Raw genomic sequence first — 18,774 nt, 5'->3', positions numbered from 1 at the left:
AGAACAATGGAGGATGTTTTAAAGCAAGTGTGAACAACTGAATGGGATGGGGAGAGATTGAATATGTCCATAAACACCCGCTGTTCTGCACATGCTCTGAGGACGCGGCTTGGGATGCCGTCTGGGTCGGCAGCCTTGCGAGGATTAACATGCTTGAATGTCTTAATCACGGCGGCCATGGAGATTGGGAGCACACAGTCCTCATGAGTGGCGGGGGCCCAAGTCGGCGGCTAAGTGTTGTTTTCCTTGAAGCAGGCGAAGAAGGTGATTAGCTTTTCCAGGAATGAGGCATCGATGTCTCTGACGTGGGCCTTCCCCAAACTGTTGCCACAAAGATGGAAGCACAGAATAATCTGGAATGTCATTGTATGCTGTATGCTAGCCTAGGCCGAACCATTAAAAACAGCCCCAGACCATTACTCCTCCACTAAACTTTACAGTTGGCACTATGCATTGGGGCAGGTAGCGTTCTCCTGAAATCCGCAAAACACAGATTCGTCCGTTACCAGGTGATGAAGAGTGGTTCATCACTCCAGAGAACGCGTTTCCACTGTCCGGAGTCCAATGACAACGAGCTTTACAGCCGACGCGTGGCATTGCGCATGGTGATCTTAGGCTTGTGTGTGGTAGCTCAGCCATGGAAACCAGTTTTTTGGACTTTATATAAATATATATATATATATATATATATATATATATATATATATATATATATATATATAAGTCCAAAAATGGATGTAGCAACTACAGATTGCCCCTTTAAGTCTATCGAAAGTGTCTTGAGTGTGAGCATGTGTCCATTAGGCCTATTGATAAAAAAAAATGTATCACCATGAATTAGATTCAGAAATTAAAGCCCCACTTTTATTCTATAGGTTGGGATCCGCACTATGGAGCTGTTGCAAGAGCGCATTTTTCACTTGTTGTCCACTAGTTTCAAAAACTATGATTCATAGGCAGCTTAAACTTCTTGAATTCAACCATTATTGGGTTCAAATACACATTTAGATTTGTGAACAGCCATCCACAACAAACACAATCCGTAAGGCGCAAATAGTTAAATGAGAGAGCAGCAGTGGGATTCACAGCAATGCGCTATGTAGATATCAATAATAAGTGATATCCGTATCGCCGTAGACGACACCACTGCTGTCATCCTTACCTCCAAGCGTTTAGTCAAGTTGGATAATCTTTGGATGCCGACAGCAGTCGCACCATTGGAAGACATAGCTTGGACTGTAGCTTACGAAAGCCTATTCCTGCTCTTTTCCCGCGATCTATCAAACACATTTAGTGTGTCATCATAGTGGTCTCTGACTTGTGGTCAGACTCGCTCAGGTGGAACAAACTTAAACTTGCGCCTTTTTTCAATTATCATTTCAATGTCATTGAGAAAACAAGTGTCAATTACCAGAAACTGAATTTATAAGTAATCCTCAAAGTAATAATCTAGTTTTTCAGAAGTATCTGTAATGGTGATTACAATATTTTTTGCTGGTAACATAATGGATTAGAGTTACCGTTTTTTGTAGTCTCTTACATGTTGTTGTTCCCCAACCCTGCCTATGACGATGCCAAGTTAAAAGTCATTGAGCTCTTCAGTAAGGCAATTATACTACTAACGTTTGTACACACCTACTCATTCCAGGGGTTTTCTTTATTTTTACATTTTTTTTCTACATTGTAGAATTATAGTGAAGACATCAAAACTATGAAATAACACATATGGATTCATGTAGTAACCAAAAAAGTAAAAATCTAAATATATTTGATATTTGAGATTTGTCAAAGTAGCCACCCTTTGCCTTGATGACATTTGTGCACACTCTTGGCATTCTCTCAACCAGCTTCATGAGATAGTCACCTGGAATGCATTTCAATTAACAGGTGTGCCTTGTTGAAAGTTAATTTGTAGAATGTCTTTACTTCTTAACCTCTTGCTCCTACCTGGCACGCAGGCGTCCCATCTAGAGCTCTGGAAATGCAAATGCACTACGCTAAATGCTAATAGTATTAGTTAAAACTCAAACGTTCATTAAAATACACATGCAGGGTATTGAATTAAAGCTACACTCGTTGTGAATCCAGGCAACAAGTCAGATTTTTAAAATGTTTTTCGGCGAAAGCATGAGAAGCTATTATCTGATAGCATGTAACACCCCAAAAGACCCGCAGGGGACGTAAACAAAATAATTAGCATAGTCGTCGCTACACAAACCGCACAAATAAAATATAAAACATTCATTACCTTTGACCATCTTCTTTGTTGGCACTCCTAGATGTCCCATAATCACTATTGGGTCTTTTTTTCGATTAAATCGGTCCATATATAGCCTAGATATCGATCTATGAAGACTGTGTGATAAACTGAAAAAATAGCGTTTCATAACGTAACGTCATTTTTTAAAATTCAAAAAGTCGACGATAAACTTTCACAAAACACTTCGAAATACTTTTGTAATGCAACTTTAGGTATTATTAAACGTTAATAAGCGATCAAATTGATCACGAGACGAAGTATACTCTTTAGCTGTCCGTCTGGAAAAATTGTCCGTGTAACTCTCAACCAAAATATCCGGTCGGAGACCGGAGGGAATCGGTTCCCTTGATTCGGTTTGACCAAGAATCAAAGCCGAATCAAATGACAAGACTCTAGACATTGTATGGAAGCTGTAGGCACTGCAACCTCGGCCTCATGTAATTCGGTTCACTTTGAACAATTCCTGGAAGTAGCGCAAGGATATTTATTTCCATTTTCAGTGATCAGATTTTCTTGCACTTTTCGATGAAACGCACGTTCTGTTATAGTCACAGCCGTGATTTAACCAGTTTTATAAACGTCTGAGTGTTTTCTATCCACACATACTAATCATATGCATATACTATATTCCTGGCCTGAGTAGCAGGGCGCTGAAATGTTGCGCGATTTTTAACAGAATGTTCGAAAAAGTAGAGGGTCGAATGAAGAGGTTAATGCTTTTGAGTTAATCAGTTGTGTTCTGACAAGGTAGGGGTGCTATACAGAAGATAGCCCTATCTGGTAAAAGATAAAGCCCATATTATGGCAAGAACAGCTACCATAAGCAAAGAGAAACGACAGTCCATCATTACTTTAAGACATGAAGGACAGTCAATCCGGAAAATTTCAAGAACTTTGAAAGTTTCTTCAAGTGCAGTCCCTACAATGAAACTGGCTCTAATTAAGAATGCCACAGGACAGGAAGACCCAGAGTTACCTCAGCTGCAGAGGATAAGTTACCAGCCTCAGATTGCATCCCAAATAAATGCTTCACAGAGTTCAAGTAACAGACAGACGTCAACATGAACTGTTCGGGGGACACTGCGTGAATCAGACCTTCATGGTCGAATTGCTGCAACAAAAAAAAACATTACTAAAGGACATCAATAATAAGAAGAGACTTGTTTGGGCCAAGAAACACAAGCAATGGACATTAGACCAGTGGAAATCTGTCCTTTGGTCTGATGAGTCCAAATTCGCAATTTTTGGTTCCAAACGCCTTGTCTTTGTGAGACACAAAGTAGGTGAACGGATGATCTCCGCATTTGTGGTTCCCATCCTGAAGCATGGAGGAGGTGGTGTGATGGTGTGGGGGTGCTTTGCTGGTGACAGTGTCAGGGATTTATTTATAATTGAAGGCACACTTAACCAGCATGGCTACCACAGCATTCTGCAGCGATGCACCATCCCATCTGGTTTGTGCGTAGTTGGACTATCATTTGTTTTTCAACAGGACAATGACCCAACACACCTCCAGGCTGTGTAATGGCTATTTGACCAAGAAGGAGAGTGATTGAGTGCTGCATCAGATGACCTGGCCTCCACAATCACCCGACCTCAACCCTATTGAGATGGTTTGGGATGAGTTGGACTGCGGAGTGAAGGAAAAGCAGCCAACAAGTGCTCAGCATATGTGGGTCCGCCTTTAGTTTTTGTGGTGATTGTGGTGCTGAAATTGTAAATGATATTTTTGTTTGTTTTTATTGTTATTGGGAAAATATTTATGAAGTGTTGTCCTCGGGGCACCATTGAAAATGAGACCCCTGAATAAATAAAGGTACAAAAATAAAAATGTGCCTGTGAACCTGCTGTTCATGTAAATTGAGGTTTACAGTAGTATTGACTTGGTTTTAAATGAAACTCTCATGTTTAATGATATAATGCCCTAATTTATGTCTTCTAGGCAGTCTGAAAATAGTCTACATCTACAATAAAGTTGTGTTAGTTTCTAAAACAGTCATATGCAGACACAGTAATGTCTGCCCCCACACGCACACCCACATGCACCCCCTAAGAAAACACTGACTGTGGAGAAGTACTCATGAAGTATGAGTCAAATAAGAAAAAGAACAAAGAGGGTAAATCACCCAAATCTACAATGATGGTTTCACTGTGTACAGTCCCAGTACATAGATAATATGTTACCATACCATTTCCACCTCCCAAACAAATACCACTTGGAAGATAAAAGGAAGCAGGTCAACAATTTTGGCCAGTGGCCTTTGGTGTTGCTGCTGGAAACACAAGTAATTTTTAAAGGTTTTTATATCAATATCAAATCAATTTAGGACCTTACTATAATAGATCTCCATTCAAATGTGCAAAAATAGCTTTTGAGCTAATAACTATTTTTCAAGCAAGAATTTTAATAGGACTCTGGTAGTGTACTGCTGAAAAGTGAATTTGTCTCCCAGTGTCTGTTAGAAGGCAGACTGAACCTGGTTTTCCTCTAGGGTGTTGCCGGTGCTTAGCTCTATTTCTTTTCTTTTTATCCTTAAAAACTCCCTAGTCCTTGCCGATGACAAGCATATACATGACATGATGCAGCCACCACCATGCTTGAAAATATGAAGAGTGCTAGTCAATGATGCGTTGTGTTTGATTTGCACCAAACATAATGGTTTATATTCAGCACAAAAATGTCATTTATTTGCCTTATTTTTTATTCTGTACAGGTTTCTTTCTGTTCACTTTGTCATTTAGGTTTATATTGTGGAATAACTACAATGTTGTTGATCCATCCTCAGTTTTCTCCTATTTCAGTCATTTAACTCAAACTGGTTTAATATGACTATTGGCCTAATGTTAAAATCCCTGAGCGCTTTCCTCTCTTTCCGTCAACTGAGTTAGGAAGAACATCTGTACCTTTGTAGTGACTGGGTGTATTGATACACCATCCAAAATCTAATTAGTAACTTCACCATGCTGAAAGGGATATGCAGTGTCTGCTTTTTACCCATCTACCAATAGGTGTCCTTCTTTGTGAGGCATAGGAAAACCTCACTGGTATTTATTGTTGAATCTGTGCTTGAAATTCACTGCTCGACTGAGGGACCTTACACATCATTTTATGTGTGGGGTACAGAGATGGGGTATTCATTCAAAAATCATGTTAAATACCATTATTGCACACATAATTAGTCCATACAACTTATTACGTGACTTGTTAAGCAAATGTTTACTCCTGAAGTTTAGGCTTGCCATATGAAAGGGGTGGTATACTCATTGACTCAAGACATTACATCTTTAAAATTATTATTATTATTTTTTTAATTTCTAAAAACATAATTCCACTTTGACATGATGGGGTATTGTGTGTAGATCAGTGACACAACATCTAAATTAAATCAATTTTAAATTCAGGCTGTAATGCAACAGAATATGGAAAAAGTCAAAGGGTGTGAATACTTTCTGAAGGCACTACAGTAAACTTAATTACTTCCACATAGCAGGGCCTTGTGTAGGGTGATTTGCCAAATGTGACATAATCCACTATGTCATCATATCCCAAAAAGACTGCTTTATGACAAGTGAAATGTGATGCTGATGGTGACATATGTTACCTAGCTTTATTTAGAAGTTTTCCCAGGGAACCTTGACTGAATGAGACCCAGACTATTCAAAGGCATGGGGTTTCATCATCTCAGTGTCCCTCAAAAGCCTGCATGGACTGACTGTGTCACTCAGTGGGTGCCACTCATTTTGAAAATGACACCTGTGATCATAAACATCAGAAAAGACTCCTGGTGACAATTCTATTGTGATTTTCCCCAATGGCTGCAGCTATCCCTGGCTTAAATATACAGTGGGGCAAAAAAGTATTTAGTCAGCAACCAATTGTGGAAGTTCTCCCACTTAAAAAGATGAGAGAGACCTGTAATTTTCATCATAGGTACACTTCACCTATGACAGACAAAATGAGAAAAAAAATCCAGAAAATCACATTGTAGGATTTTTAATGAATTTATTTGCAAATTATGGTATTTAGTCGTGACAAAAGGCTCAGTATAGGTGTGATGTTGTCTTGTTAGCTTCCAATTCCCCTAAAGGGGCCAACCACCGAAACCTCCCTTGAGGGTTGTTAAGGGTGTATTGTGAACTATCTTTCCATGCTCACACAACTCTGTATCTGAGTTATTTGTCTTGTGACAGGAAGTGCACCTTTCTGTCTGTCTCACAGCACGCAGCCGTTTTACCTCACAGTTTTGGTTTTGGTTCCCCTTGTTTTATTGCTGGCTGATTTAGAAAGGTCATAGGTGACTGCCGTTTTTCCATTATGTTGTTCTAAAGTGACAGCCATAGTGTTCAGCACGCCAAATTTTACTGTTAGTGTTTTAGGATGACAACATTCCCCCCTGTTTTGTTTTTGTTAAGCAGTGAGGGGTGGTGCTGGAGAAATAAAATCACTCTCAAATTCATTGGTGGGGCTTTGGATGCAGGACTGACTCTATATTTGAAGCTATACACTGTTTGTATAGCTTCAAACAAGCTTGGGTTGTGATGGAGCAAGGCAGTTGAACTAAAGCTCATGAGGCATTTATTTACCAGTTCTTTTCTTCAAGGATTAATGTCTATACTATTAATTTAAAAGTTTCATAAAAATGGATGATCAAGCCCATTTAATGAGGTTTATTATGGTCAGGGGTGAAAGTAGATTTAATTTATTAAAGGTACGGGACACCCAAGTGTGTGCATGCATTTTTTTTATACTACAAAAATGACAGGGTAGCCTATTCTGCTGACACTGACAAACAGATCAATAAAAACGGTGATCCATATATTTGTCTTATGGAAAGGGGAGACACAAATACAATATAATGTCCATCTAACCTGGTGGAGGAAATGATTGTCCAAAAATAAACAAAACTGGCATTGACCCAATGACAAAAACGGTGAATATGCACACCCACCAGGGTTATGGTCGATGTTCTCCGCTGGTTTTAGTAATTTTCATCTCTTTACAGCCATAGATAGATATTCACTTTACAAACAGTTTTTCCGCGATTGTATAAAAAAATGATTATATGCCTGGCTGGGACTCTCTGCTTTTCACTGACAGTCGCAACAATCGTGTATTTGGTATTTGCTGTGCGCTACACAAATTGTGGGTCCTTCCGACTGTAGGTTTAAAACAATTTTATTTTTTAAGAAGCTAATGATCCTCTGTAGCCAAATCATGCTTTCTGGTGTAGTAGCCTATTTTGAATGATTGTATTTATTTCAAGATTTCAAGTTTTCAAAACAATCAGTAATCGTCATTTTTGGACACTGATCATGGCGGATTGCATTGAACGCCACGAGGAGACTGCGTGGAAGGCTGACTACCTGTTATGCGAGTGCAGCAAGGAGTAAGGTGCTAGCTAGCATTAAACGTATCTTATAAGAAACAATCAATCTTAACATAATCACTAGTTAAATACACATGGTTGATGATATTACTAGTTTATCTAGCTTGTCCTGCGTTGCATATAATCGATGCGGTGCCCGTTAATTTATCATTGAATCATAGCCTACTTCCCCAAACTGGTGATTTAACAAGCGCATCCGCAAAAAAAGCACTGTCGTTGCACCACTGTGTACCTAACCATAAACATCAACGCCTTTCTTAAAATCAATACACAAGTATATATTTTAAACCTGCATACTTAGTTAATATTGCCTGCTAACATGAATTTATTTTAACTAGGGAAATTGTGTCACTTCTCTTGCATTCTGTGCAACAGAGTCAGGGTATATGCAGCAGTTTGGGCCGCCTGGCTCGTTGCAAACTGTGACGACTATTTCTTCCTAACAAAGACAGCCAACTTCGCCAAACGGGGGATGATTTAACAAAAGCGCATTTGCGAATAAAGCATAATCGTTGCACGAATGTACCTAACCATAAACATCAATGCCTTTCTTAAAATCAATACACAGAAGTATATATTTTTAAACCTGCATATTTAGTTCAAATAAATTAATGTTAGCAGGCAATATACAAAAAATATCTAGTTAACAGAAGAAAGGAAGACAAAATAAGGACAAAAGAAGGACAGAAGAAAAAGGAAAAGAAAGAGGACAACAAAGTGAAACAGTCAGCACTTCTATTGCAACTTCGTATTTCGTCGTCCTAACGTAGTCTACACTGCTATCTGCCCAGCAGCTAGCCAGCTAGCAAACGTCCACCGTCTACCGAATAGCAGCACTGTAGAAACTATTACACTCAACTGAACGACTTGATTAGTGTAGTGTTAGCTAGCGACATAGTTGTCTTTGCTGTCTTCGTATCCAAGATAATTGTGTAGTTTAGAGCGTGTAGTCTTAGAGTGATTATCTTAATTTACCGAGGTTAGCTAGCCAGCTATTTGTCGTCCTTAACGTAGGAGACACTGCTAGCTAGCCAACAGCTAGCCAACGTCTACTGAATAGAACTTCCGCACTCAACAACCCGGTCGCATTCCGCTTCGCTCCACAGGTAGTATCACATTTTTCATTTCATTTCATTACAGCACAACGGTTTGATTTGTTTGATCGTAGCTAGCTACATAGCTAGCTACATAGCCGTCTGTGTATCAAAGATAATTGTGTAGTCTAGAGCGATTTTCTAGGTTAGCTAGCCAGCTATTTTCGTTCTTTTAACGCAACGTAACGTAATCAACACTGCTAGCTAGCCAGCTAGCCCCCGAATAGCAGCACTGTAGAAACTACTACACTCAACGGAACGACTTGATTAGTGTAGTGTCAACAACGCAGCCACTGTCAGCTAGCCTACAAAGTCAACAACGCAGCCACTGCCAGCTAGCCTACTTCAGCAGTACTGTATCATTTTTAATAATTTTAGTCAATAAGATTCTTGCTACGTAAGCTTAACTTTCTGAACATTCGAGACGTGTAGTCCACTTGTCATTCCAATCTCCTTGCATTAGCGTAGCCTCTTCTGTAGCCTGTCAACTATGTGTCTGTCTATCCCTGTTCTCTCCTCTCTGCACAGACCATACAAACGCTCCACACCGCGTGGCCGCTGCCACCCTAATCTGGTGGTCCCAGCGCGCACGACCCACGTGGAGTTCCAGGTCTCCGGTAGCCTCTGGAACTGCCGATCTGCAGCCAACAAGGCAGAGTTCATCTCAGCCTATGCCTCCCTCCAGTCCCTCGACTTCTTGGCACTGACAGAAACATGGATCACCACAGATAACACTGCTACTCCTACTGCTCTCTCTTCGTCCGCCCACGTGTTCTCGCACACCCCGAGAGCTTCTGGTCAGCGGGGTGGTGGCATAGGGATCCTTATCTCTCCCATGTGGTCATTCTCTCTTTCTCCCCTTACCCATCTGTCTATCGCCTCCTTTGAATTTCATGCTGTCACAGTTACCAGCCCTTTCAAGCTTAACATCCTTATCATTTATCGCCCTCCAGGTCCCCTCGGAGAGTTCATCAATGAGCTTGATGCCTTGATAAGCTCCTTTCCTGAGGACGGCTCACCTCTCACAGTTCTGGGCGACTTTAACCTCCCCACGTCTACCTTTGACTCATTCCTCTCTGCCTCCTTCTTTCCACTCCTCTCCTCTTTTGACCTCACCCTCTCACCTTCCCCCTACTCACAAGGCAGGCAATACGCTCGACCTCATCTTTACTAGATGCTGTTCTTCCACTAACCTCATTGCAACTCCCCTCCAAGTCTCCGACCACTACCTTGTATCCTTTTCCCTCTCGCTCTCATCCAACACTTCCCACACTGCCCCTACTCGGATGGTATCGCGCCGTCCCAACCTTCGCTCTCTCTCCCCCGCTACTCTCTCCTCTTCCATCCTATCATCTCTTCCCTCTGCTCAAACCTTCTCCAACCTATCTCCTGATTCTGCCTCCTCAACCCTCCTCTCCTCCCTTTCTGCATCCTTTGACTCTCTATGTCCCCTATCTTCCAGGCCGGCTCGGTCCTCCCCTCCCGCTCCGTGGCTTGACGACTCAATGCGAGCTCACAGAACAGGGCTCCGGAAGGCCGAGCGGAAATGGAGGAAAACTCGCCTCCCTGCGGACCTGGCATCCTTTCACTCCCTCCTCTCTACATTTTCCTCCTCTGTCTCTGCTGCTAAAGCCACTTTCTACCACTCTAAATTCCAAGCATCTGCCTCTAACCCTAGGAAGCTCTTTGCCACATTCTCCTCCCTCCTGAATCCTCCTCCCCCTCCCCCCTCCTCCCTCTCTGCAGATGACTTCGTCAACCATTTTGAAAAGAAGATCGACGACATCCGATCCTCGTTTGCTAAGTCAAACAACACCGCTGGTTCTGCTCACACTGCCCTACCCTGTGCTCTGACCTCTTTCTCCCCTCTCTCTCCAGATGAAATCTCGCGTCTTGTGACGGCCGGCCGCCCAACAACCTGCCCGCTCGACCCTATCCCCTCCTCTCTTCTCCAGACCATTTCCGGAGACCTTCTCCCTTACCTCACCTCGCTCATCAACTTATCCCTGACCGCTGGCTACGTCCCTTCCGTCTTCAAGAGAGCAAGAGTTGCACCCCTTCTGAAAAAACCTACACTCGATCCCTCCGATGTCAACAACTACAGACCAGTATCCCTTCTTTCTTTTCTCTCCAAAACTCTTGAACGTGCCGTCCTTGGTCAGCTCTCCCGCTATCTCTCTCAGAATGACCTTCTTGATCCAAATCAGTCAGGTTTCAAGACTAGTCATTCAACTGAGACTGCTCTTCTCTGTATCACGGAGGCGCTCCGCACCGCTAAAGCTAACTCTCTCTCCTCTGCTCTCATCCTTCTAGACCTATCGGCTGCCTTCGATACTGTGAACCATCAGATCCTCCTCTCCACCCTCTCCGAGTTGGGCATCTCCGGCGCGGCCCACGCTTGGATTGCGTCCTACCTGACAGGTCGCTCCTACCAGGTGGCGTGGCGAGAATCTGTCTCCTCACCACGCGCTCTCACCACTGGTGTCCCCCAGGGCTCTGTTCTAGGCCCTCTCCTATTCTCGCTATACACCAAGTCACTTGGCTCTGTCATAACCTCACATGGTCTCTCCTATCATTGCTATGCAGACGACACACAATTAATCTTCTCCTTTCCCCCTTCTGATGACCAGGTGGCGAATCGCATCTCTGCATGTCTGGCAGACATATCAGTGTGGATGACGGATCACCACCTCAAGCTGAACTTCGGCAAGACGGAGCTGCTCTTCCTCCCGGGGAAGGACTGCCCGTTCCATGATCTCGCCATCACGGTTGACAACTCCATTGTGTCCTCCTCCCAGAGCGCTAAGAACCTTGGCGTGATCCTGGACAACAAACTGTCGTTCTCAACTAACATCAAGGCGGTGGCCCGTTCCTGTAGGTTCATGCTCTACAACATCCGCAGAGTACGACCCTGCCTCACACAGGAAGCGGCGCAGGTCCTAATCCAGGCAGTTGTCATCTCCCGTCTGGATTACTGCAACTCGCTGTTGGCTGGGCTCCCTGCCTGTGCCATTAAACCCCTACAACTCATCCAGAACGCCGCAGCCCGTCTAGTGTTCAACCTTCCCAAGTTCTCTCACGTCACCCCGCTCCTCCGCTCTCTCCACTGGCTTCCAGTTGAAGCTCGCATCCGCTACAAGACCATGGTGCTTGCCTACGGAGCTGTGAGGGGAACGGCACCTCAGTACCTCCAGGCTCTGATCAGGCCCTACACCCAAATAAGGGCACTGCGTTCATCCACCTCTGGCCTGCTCGCCTCCCTACCACTGAGGAAGTACAGTTCCCGCTCAGCTCAGTCAAAACTGTTCGCTGCTCTGGCTCCCCAATGGTGGAACAAACTCCCTCACGACGCCAGGACAGCGGAGTCAATCACCACCTTCCGGAGACACCTGAAACCCCACCTCTTTAAGGAATACCTAGGATAGGATAAAGTAATCCTTCTCACCCCCCCCCCCCTTAAAATATTTAGATGCACTATTGTAAAGTGGTTGTTCCACTGGATGTCATAAGGTGAATGCACCAATTTGTAAGTCGCTCTGGATAAGAGCGTCTGCTAAATGACTTAAATGTAAATGTAAATGCAATATTAAACTAGGGAAATTGTGTCACTTCTCTTGCATTCATTGCACGCAGAGTCAGGCTATATGCAACATTTTGGGCTGTCTGTCTCGTTGCGAACTAATTTGCCAGAATTTTACGTAATTATGACATAACATTGAAGGTTGTGCAGTGTAAAACTGAGGATGGATCAACAACATTGGAGTTACTCCACAATACCAACCTAAATGACAAAGTGAAAAGAAGGAAGCCTGTACAGATTACAAATATTCCAAAACATGCATCCTGTTTGCAACAAGGCACTAAAGTAATACTACAAAAAATGTGGCAAAGCAATTGACTTTTTGTTCTGAATGCAAAGTGTTATGTTTGTTGCAAATCCAATTCAACAAATTACTGAGAACCACTCTCCATACTTTAAGCATAGTGGGGGCTGCATCGTGTTATGGGTATGCTTGTAATCATTAAGGACTGGGAAGTTTTTCAGGATAAAAAAGGAACGGAATGGAGCTAAGCACAGGCAAAATCCTAGAGGAAAACCTGGTTCAGTCTGCTTTACATGTAACGATTCTCGTTGGTGGAAGAAGGAGTAGACCAAAGCGCAGCGTGGTACGTGTTCATGATGCCTTTAATAAACTGAACACTGAATACAAACGACCAAAATTATAAAGGAAATACGAAACAGTCCCCGTATGGTGAAAACACTGAAACGGAAAATAATCAACCACAACTCAAAATGGGAAAACAGGCTACCTAAGTATGGCACTTAATCAGAGACAACGATAGACAGCTGCCTCTGATTGAGAACCATACCAGGCCAAACACATAGAAAAGGAAAACCTAGACCTACAACATAGAATACCCACCCACATCACACCCTGACCAAACTAAAAATAGAAACATACAAAGCAATCTACGGTCAGGGCATGACATTACACCAGACACTGGGAGATGAATTCACCTTTCAGCAGGACAATAACCTAAAACACATGGTCAGATCTACACTGGAATTGCTTACCAAGAAAACAGTGAACGTGGCCGAGTTACAGTTTTGACTTAGATCTATTAGAAAATCTAGGGCAAGACTTGAGCATGGTTGTCTAGCAATGATCAACAACCAATTTGACAGAGCTTGAATCATTTTTTAATTAATAAATTGCAAATGTTATACAATCCAGGTGTGAAAACCTCAAGAGAAAGACTCAGCTGTAATCGCTGCCAAAGGTGCTTATACAAAGTATTGACTCCAAGACATATTTCTGTATTTCATTTTCAATACATTTTCAAAAATGTCTAAAAACATGTTTGCACTTTGTCATTATGGGGTATTGTGTGTAGATGGGTGAGAAAATGTAATATATTTAATCCATTTTGAATTCAGGGTGTAACATAACAAGATGTGGAATAAGTCAAGTAGGATGAATACTTTCTGAAGACACTGCACATAGCATGAAAAGCTCTGTCTTTATTGTGATATTCCACAGAAGGTCATTGCTATCAGTAAAAACTAGAAAACCCTGTTTCTTATTATGAGCTACCGCTCGGTTTATTTTGGTGACCTTAGACTGTTGTTTAGCTCCACTGACTTTTGGTTTGTGGTCTGGTTGTGCCCTCCAGGACCATCGTGCCTTGGAAAGTGTTCCGACAGTGCCTTCACGAAGTGCATCACATCAGCTCTAGCCTGGAGGCCATGGCCCTTAAGTCCACCATCGACCTCACCTGCAACGACTACATATCTGTCTTTGAGTTCGACATCTTCACCAGGCTGTTTCAGGTAAATTTCACTTTGTTAATTTTCTCATGCTTTTTTAATACATCCCCCCCCCCCCCCCACGTTCTTTCTCTTTTAGTAGAATTCGGAATGATCCTCCCCCTTTCCTCCTCCTCGGGTTACCCAAATAACATAAATAGACTGTCATAGCCATTTGAGAAAGATGAAAACTGAAACGAGGGTTCACTCCACACTCGCCTCCCCCACCCCATTTCATAAAGCAAGACAATAATGTATATAGATCAAAGCGACAAGCCGGGTGCGTTCAGAGAAACAATGTAGGGCCAATTGCATGCCGCCCTTTGGGACTCTCGGTTATGGACAGTTGATGACACAGCCTCAAATCATCAAATCAAATGTTACTGGTCACAAACACATGTTTAGCAGATGTTATTGCGGGTGTAGTGAAATGCTTGTGTGTCTAGCTCCAGCAGTCTAAAAATATCTAACAAGTAATATCTAAAAATCTCACAACAATACACACAATACACACACATTTCGAGTAAAGGAATGGAGTTAGGAATATATAAATATTTGGACGAGCAATGTCAGAGCGGCATAGACTAAGATAGAATAGAATGAAATATATACATATGAGATGAGTAGTGTAAAATATGTAAACATTATTAAAGGGACTAGTGTTCCAATTATTAAAGTGGCCAGTGATTTTAAGTCTATGTATACAGGGCAGCAGCCTCTAAGGTGCTAGTGATGGCTATTTAACAGTCTGATGGCTTTGAGATAGAAGCTGTTTTTCAGTCTCTCGGGCCCAGCTTTTATGCACGTGTACTTACCTCACCTTCTGGATGATAGCGGGGTGAACAGGTAGTGGCTCGGGTGGTTGTTGTCCTTCATGATCTATTATTAATAATTTGGCTTTCTCCCGGCTCCAACAAATAGTGCCCTTGAAGTAGATGCATACTCTGTCCAAGTGATCCTGGTTTAGTACACTATAAGAATGGAAGACAGAATGGAATCTGATGCTTCCTCATCACTTAAGTTGTCTTATTTGATAAGTTATTTTGTTATTTGAGTGGCCCATCTGTGACCTCCAAGATTTAGGAGTCCTTGCATGCACAATGTTTCATTGTTGATCCAAATGGAAGTATCTGGGTGTGTGTGTGTGTGTGTGACTCCTCTCCTTATTCTCTCTTCCCTATCAGCCATGGGGCTCCATCCTGAGAAACTGGAACTTCCTGGCTGTGACTCACCCTGGTTACATGGCTTTCTTGACCTATGACGAGGTTAAGGCACGGCTACAGAAATACACCAACAAACCCGGCAGGTATGTACATGCCACAGGAAGGTGTGTTGGTGTGCGTGTGTAAACATGTGTGCTTGCGTGTGTGTTCTTAGGGACATGTGGTGAGGGTAAGTAGGGCTCTTATTGGAAACAGGTTTACGCTCTTTTAAATCTGTTTATCCGTGATTGATTCTTCGGGCCTCTTGATTTACTCTCAGACAGACTACTCCTGCTTGAATTTTTGGCCATCAATGGGCAGGTGTGACATGGAAACATTTTATTTTTGTAAAGCTTGGAAGTTTCGACACACCTACTTAAGGGGTTTTGTTTATTTTTACTATTTTCAACATTGTAGAATAATAGTAAAGATATCAACATTTTGAAAGAACACATATGGAATCATGTAGTAACCAAAAAAGTGTTAAACAAATATATTTTAGATTTGAGATTCTTCAAAGTAGCCACCCTTTGCCTTGACGACAGCTTTGCACACTCTTGGCATTCTCTAAATCAGCTTTTCCAACAGACTTGAAAAGCTGAGTTCCCACATATGATGAGCACATGTTGACTGCTTTTCCTTTGCTGTGCGGTCCAACTCATCCCAAACCATCTCAATTGGGTTGAGGTCGGGTGATTGTGGAGGCCAGGTCATCTGATGCAGCACTCCATCACTTTCCTTCTTTGTCAAATAGCAATTTCACACATTGGAAGTGTGTTGGGTCATTGTCCCAACTAGGTTCAATGTTAGCTAACTAACATTATGCTATAAATAACAAAGCAAATGGCTCTGAGATATGAACAACATTACTGCACAGATCATACACGTAACGTTAGCTCGCGAGCGAGCCAGCTAACATTAGCTAGCCAGCTAACAGTACACTTTAACTTGAATTGGAAATGACTTTCTGACCAAATTAGAAACGTGTAATATCTGAAAATGTAGCTAGCTAGACTCTCTTACCCATATACATGGATGGACGATTTTCCCTCTCTGTCACAGATGCTGTGTTTGCTCTTAGTTTGAAGATGTAATCCGGAGACAAGGGTTTTCTCCATCACCTTAGCTATCATAATCTAATTCCACTAATTACAAAACTCGGTCCTCCAGAAAGTGGAGAGCAACACTTATGCAGTTCTACTATGCAATACATATTTTTTAAAGCAGTGTTAGACAGGATTACCTACACATACTGACCAGCTCAAATAGACAGAAGCATGCTACATGTCAGACCAATCTAAACTCATCTCTCGGCATTTCCAGTCCACTCATTATCTCAGCCAATCATGGCTAGCTGTAAGGTTGCTGTCCTTTTCTGTGGCTTAACCAAGTGGGCAGGGAATTTAATCTGTTTTGCCATGTATAAATGTGTTTCTATGGGCTAATATCAGTAAGGTCAGTTTCAATGTTTCATCAAATCATTTTTTAAATCATTTTTTCATACCTACAGGGGTCTTAAAATGTAAATAGCTAAATGGTCCATGGTATGACCATCTTCTGTCTAGTTAAAACAATTCCATATGTTAGCCTATATATCACCATCTAGTGGCTTAGACTCTAGGGCAGGGATGGGCAGCTCAAATCAAATCAAATCAAATTGTATTGGTCACGTACACATATTTAGCATATGTAAAACAGCATTGTATCTGGTTAAACACAATTTATTCCCAAAGTTTACCAAGGGTTGGTAACAGGATGATAGGTTGGCTATTTGAGCCAGTAAAGGGGGCTTTACTATTCTTAGGTAGCGGAATGACTTTTGATTCCTTCCAGGCATGATGGCACACACATTCTAGTAGGAGTGGCAATATCATCCGCTATTATCCTCAGTAATTTTCCATCCAATTTGTAAGACCCCGGTGGCTTGTCATTGTTGATAGACAACAATCGTTTTTTCACCTCTTCCACACTCACTTTACGGAATTCTAAATTACAATGCTCGTCTTTCATAAATTGGTCAGATATAGGCAGAGCTTTTTGCTGGCATGTCATGCCTAAATTGGCTAATCATGCAAATTAAAAATAATTAAAGTAGCTGCCAATATCAGTGGGTTTTGTGATGAATGAGCCATCTCAATGAATGATGGAGCTGAGTTTGCTTTTTTGCCCAAAATGTTATTTAAGTTCTTCTAAAGTTTTTACTATCATTGTTTATGTAATTTATCTTTGTTTCATAGTGTAGTTCTTTTTATTTAGTTTTGTCACATGATTTCTCAATTTTCCGTACGTTTGCCCATCAGTTGTGCAGTCAATTCCACATCAATCTTCAGGGATTTTACAGTTTTTACAGTCATTTTCTTAACCTTTCTGGCGCAGGCATTCCGCTAGCGACCCACCTCGACAACATCCGGTGAAATTGCAGAGCGCCAAATTCAAAATACAGAAATAGTCATAATAAACATTCATAAAAAATACATGTGTTATTGTCACGGCTGTCGGTGGAAGAAGGTGAGGACCAAAGCGCAGCGTGGTACTTGTTCATATTATTTATTTAAACTGAACAAGATCAAACAAAGAAACAAAAAGCACAACCGAAACAGCTCTGTCAGGTGCAAAGAACACACTAAACAGAAAGTATAATCACCCACAACTCAAAGGTGAAAACAGGCTGCCTAAGTACTAAGTATGGTTTTCAATCAGGGACAACGATGACAGCTGCCTCTGATTGAGAACCATACCAGGCCAAACACAGAAATACCAAATCATAGAAAAAGGAACATAGACATCCCACCCAACTCACGCCCTGACCATACTAAAACAAAGACATCACAAAAGAACTAAGGTCACAACGTGACAGTTATACATCGGCTTAAAGATGAACTTCTTGTTAATCCAGCCGCTTTGTCAGATTTCAAAAGGATTTACGGTGAAAGCATACCAAATCAAATCAAATCAAATTTTATTTGTCACATACACATGGTTAGCAGATGTTAATGTGAGTGTAGTGAAATGCTTGTGCTTCTAGTTCTGACAATGCAGTAATAACCAACAAGTAATCTAGCTAACAATTCCAAAACTACTACCTTATAGACGCAAATGTAAGGGGATAAAGAATATGTACATTTTGATATATGAATGAGTGATGGTACAGAGCGGCATAGGCAAGATACAGTAGATGGTATTGAGTGCAGTATATACATATGAGATGAGTATGTAAACAAAGTGGCATAGTTATAGTGGCTAGTGATACATGTATTACATAAAGATGCAGTAGATAATATAGAGTACAGTATATACGTATACATATGAGATGTATAATGTAGGGTATGTAAACATTATATTAGGTACCATTATTAAAGTGGCTGGAGTTGAGTCAGTGTGTTGGCAGCAGCCACTCAATGTTAGTGGTGGCTGTTTAACAGTCTGATGGCCTTGAGATAGAAGCTGTTTTTCAGTCTCTCTGTCCCAGCTTTGATGCACCTGTACTGACCTCGCCTTCTGGATGATAGCGGGGTGAACAGGC

The 18,774-nt window shown here is 41.8% G+C and overlaps 1 protein-coding gene across 4 annotated transcripts in view; it reads left to right on the top strand.

Moving 5' to 3' along the window:
• cblb (Cbl proto-oncogene B, E3 ubiquitin protein ligase) overlaps nt 1-18,774 on the top strand; it is a 175,281-nt gene that overhangs the window by 66,773 nt on the left and 89,734 nt on the right. For all 4 annotated transcript variants that reach the window (XR_006831710.1, XM_046297737.1, XM_046297736.1 and 1 more), the window contains 2 exons: nt 13,917-14,073; nt 15,234-15,355. Coding sequence is in view for 3 of the 4 variants with exons in the window: in XM_046297737.1 (XP_046153693.1) it covers nt 13,917-14,073; nt 15,234-15,355 (279 nt within the window). In the remaining variant the exon portion in view is untranslated. The remainder of the gene's footprint in view (nt 1-13,916; nt 14,074-15,233; nt 15,356-18,774) is intronic.

This window comes from Oncorhynchus gorbuscha, linkage group LG14, assembly GCF_021184085.1.
Source record: "Oncorhynchus gorbuscha isolate QuinsamMale2020 ecotype Even-year linkage group LG14, OgorEven_v1.0, whole genome shotgun sequence".
Lineage (NCBI taxonomy): Eukaryota > Metazoa > Chordata > Actinopteri > Salmoniformes > Salmonidae > Oncorhynchus > Oncorhynchus gorbuscha.
This window is presented reverse-complemented; position numbering and strand designations above follow the sequence as displayed.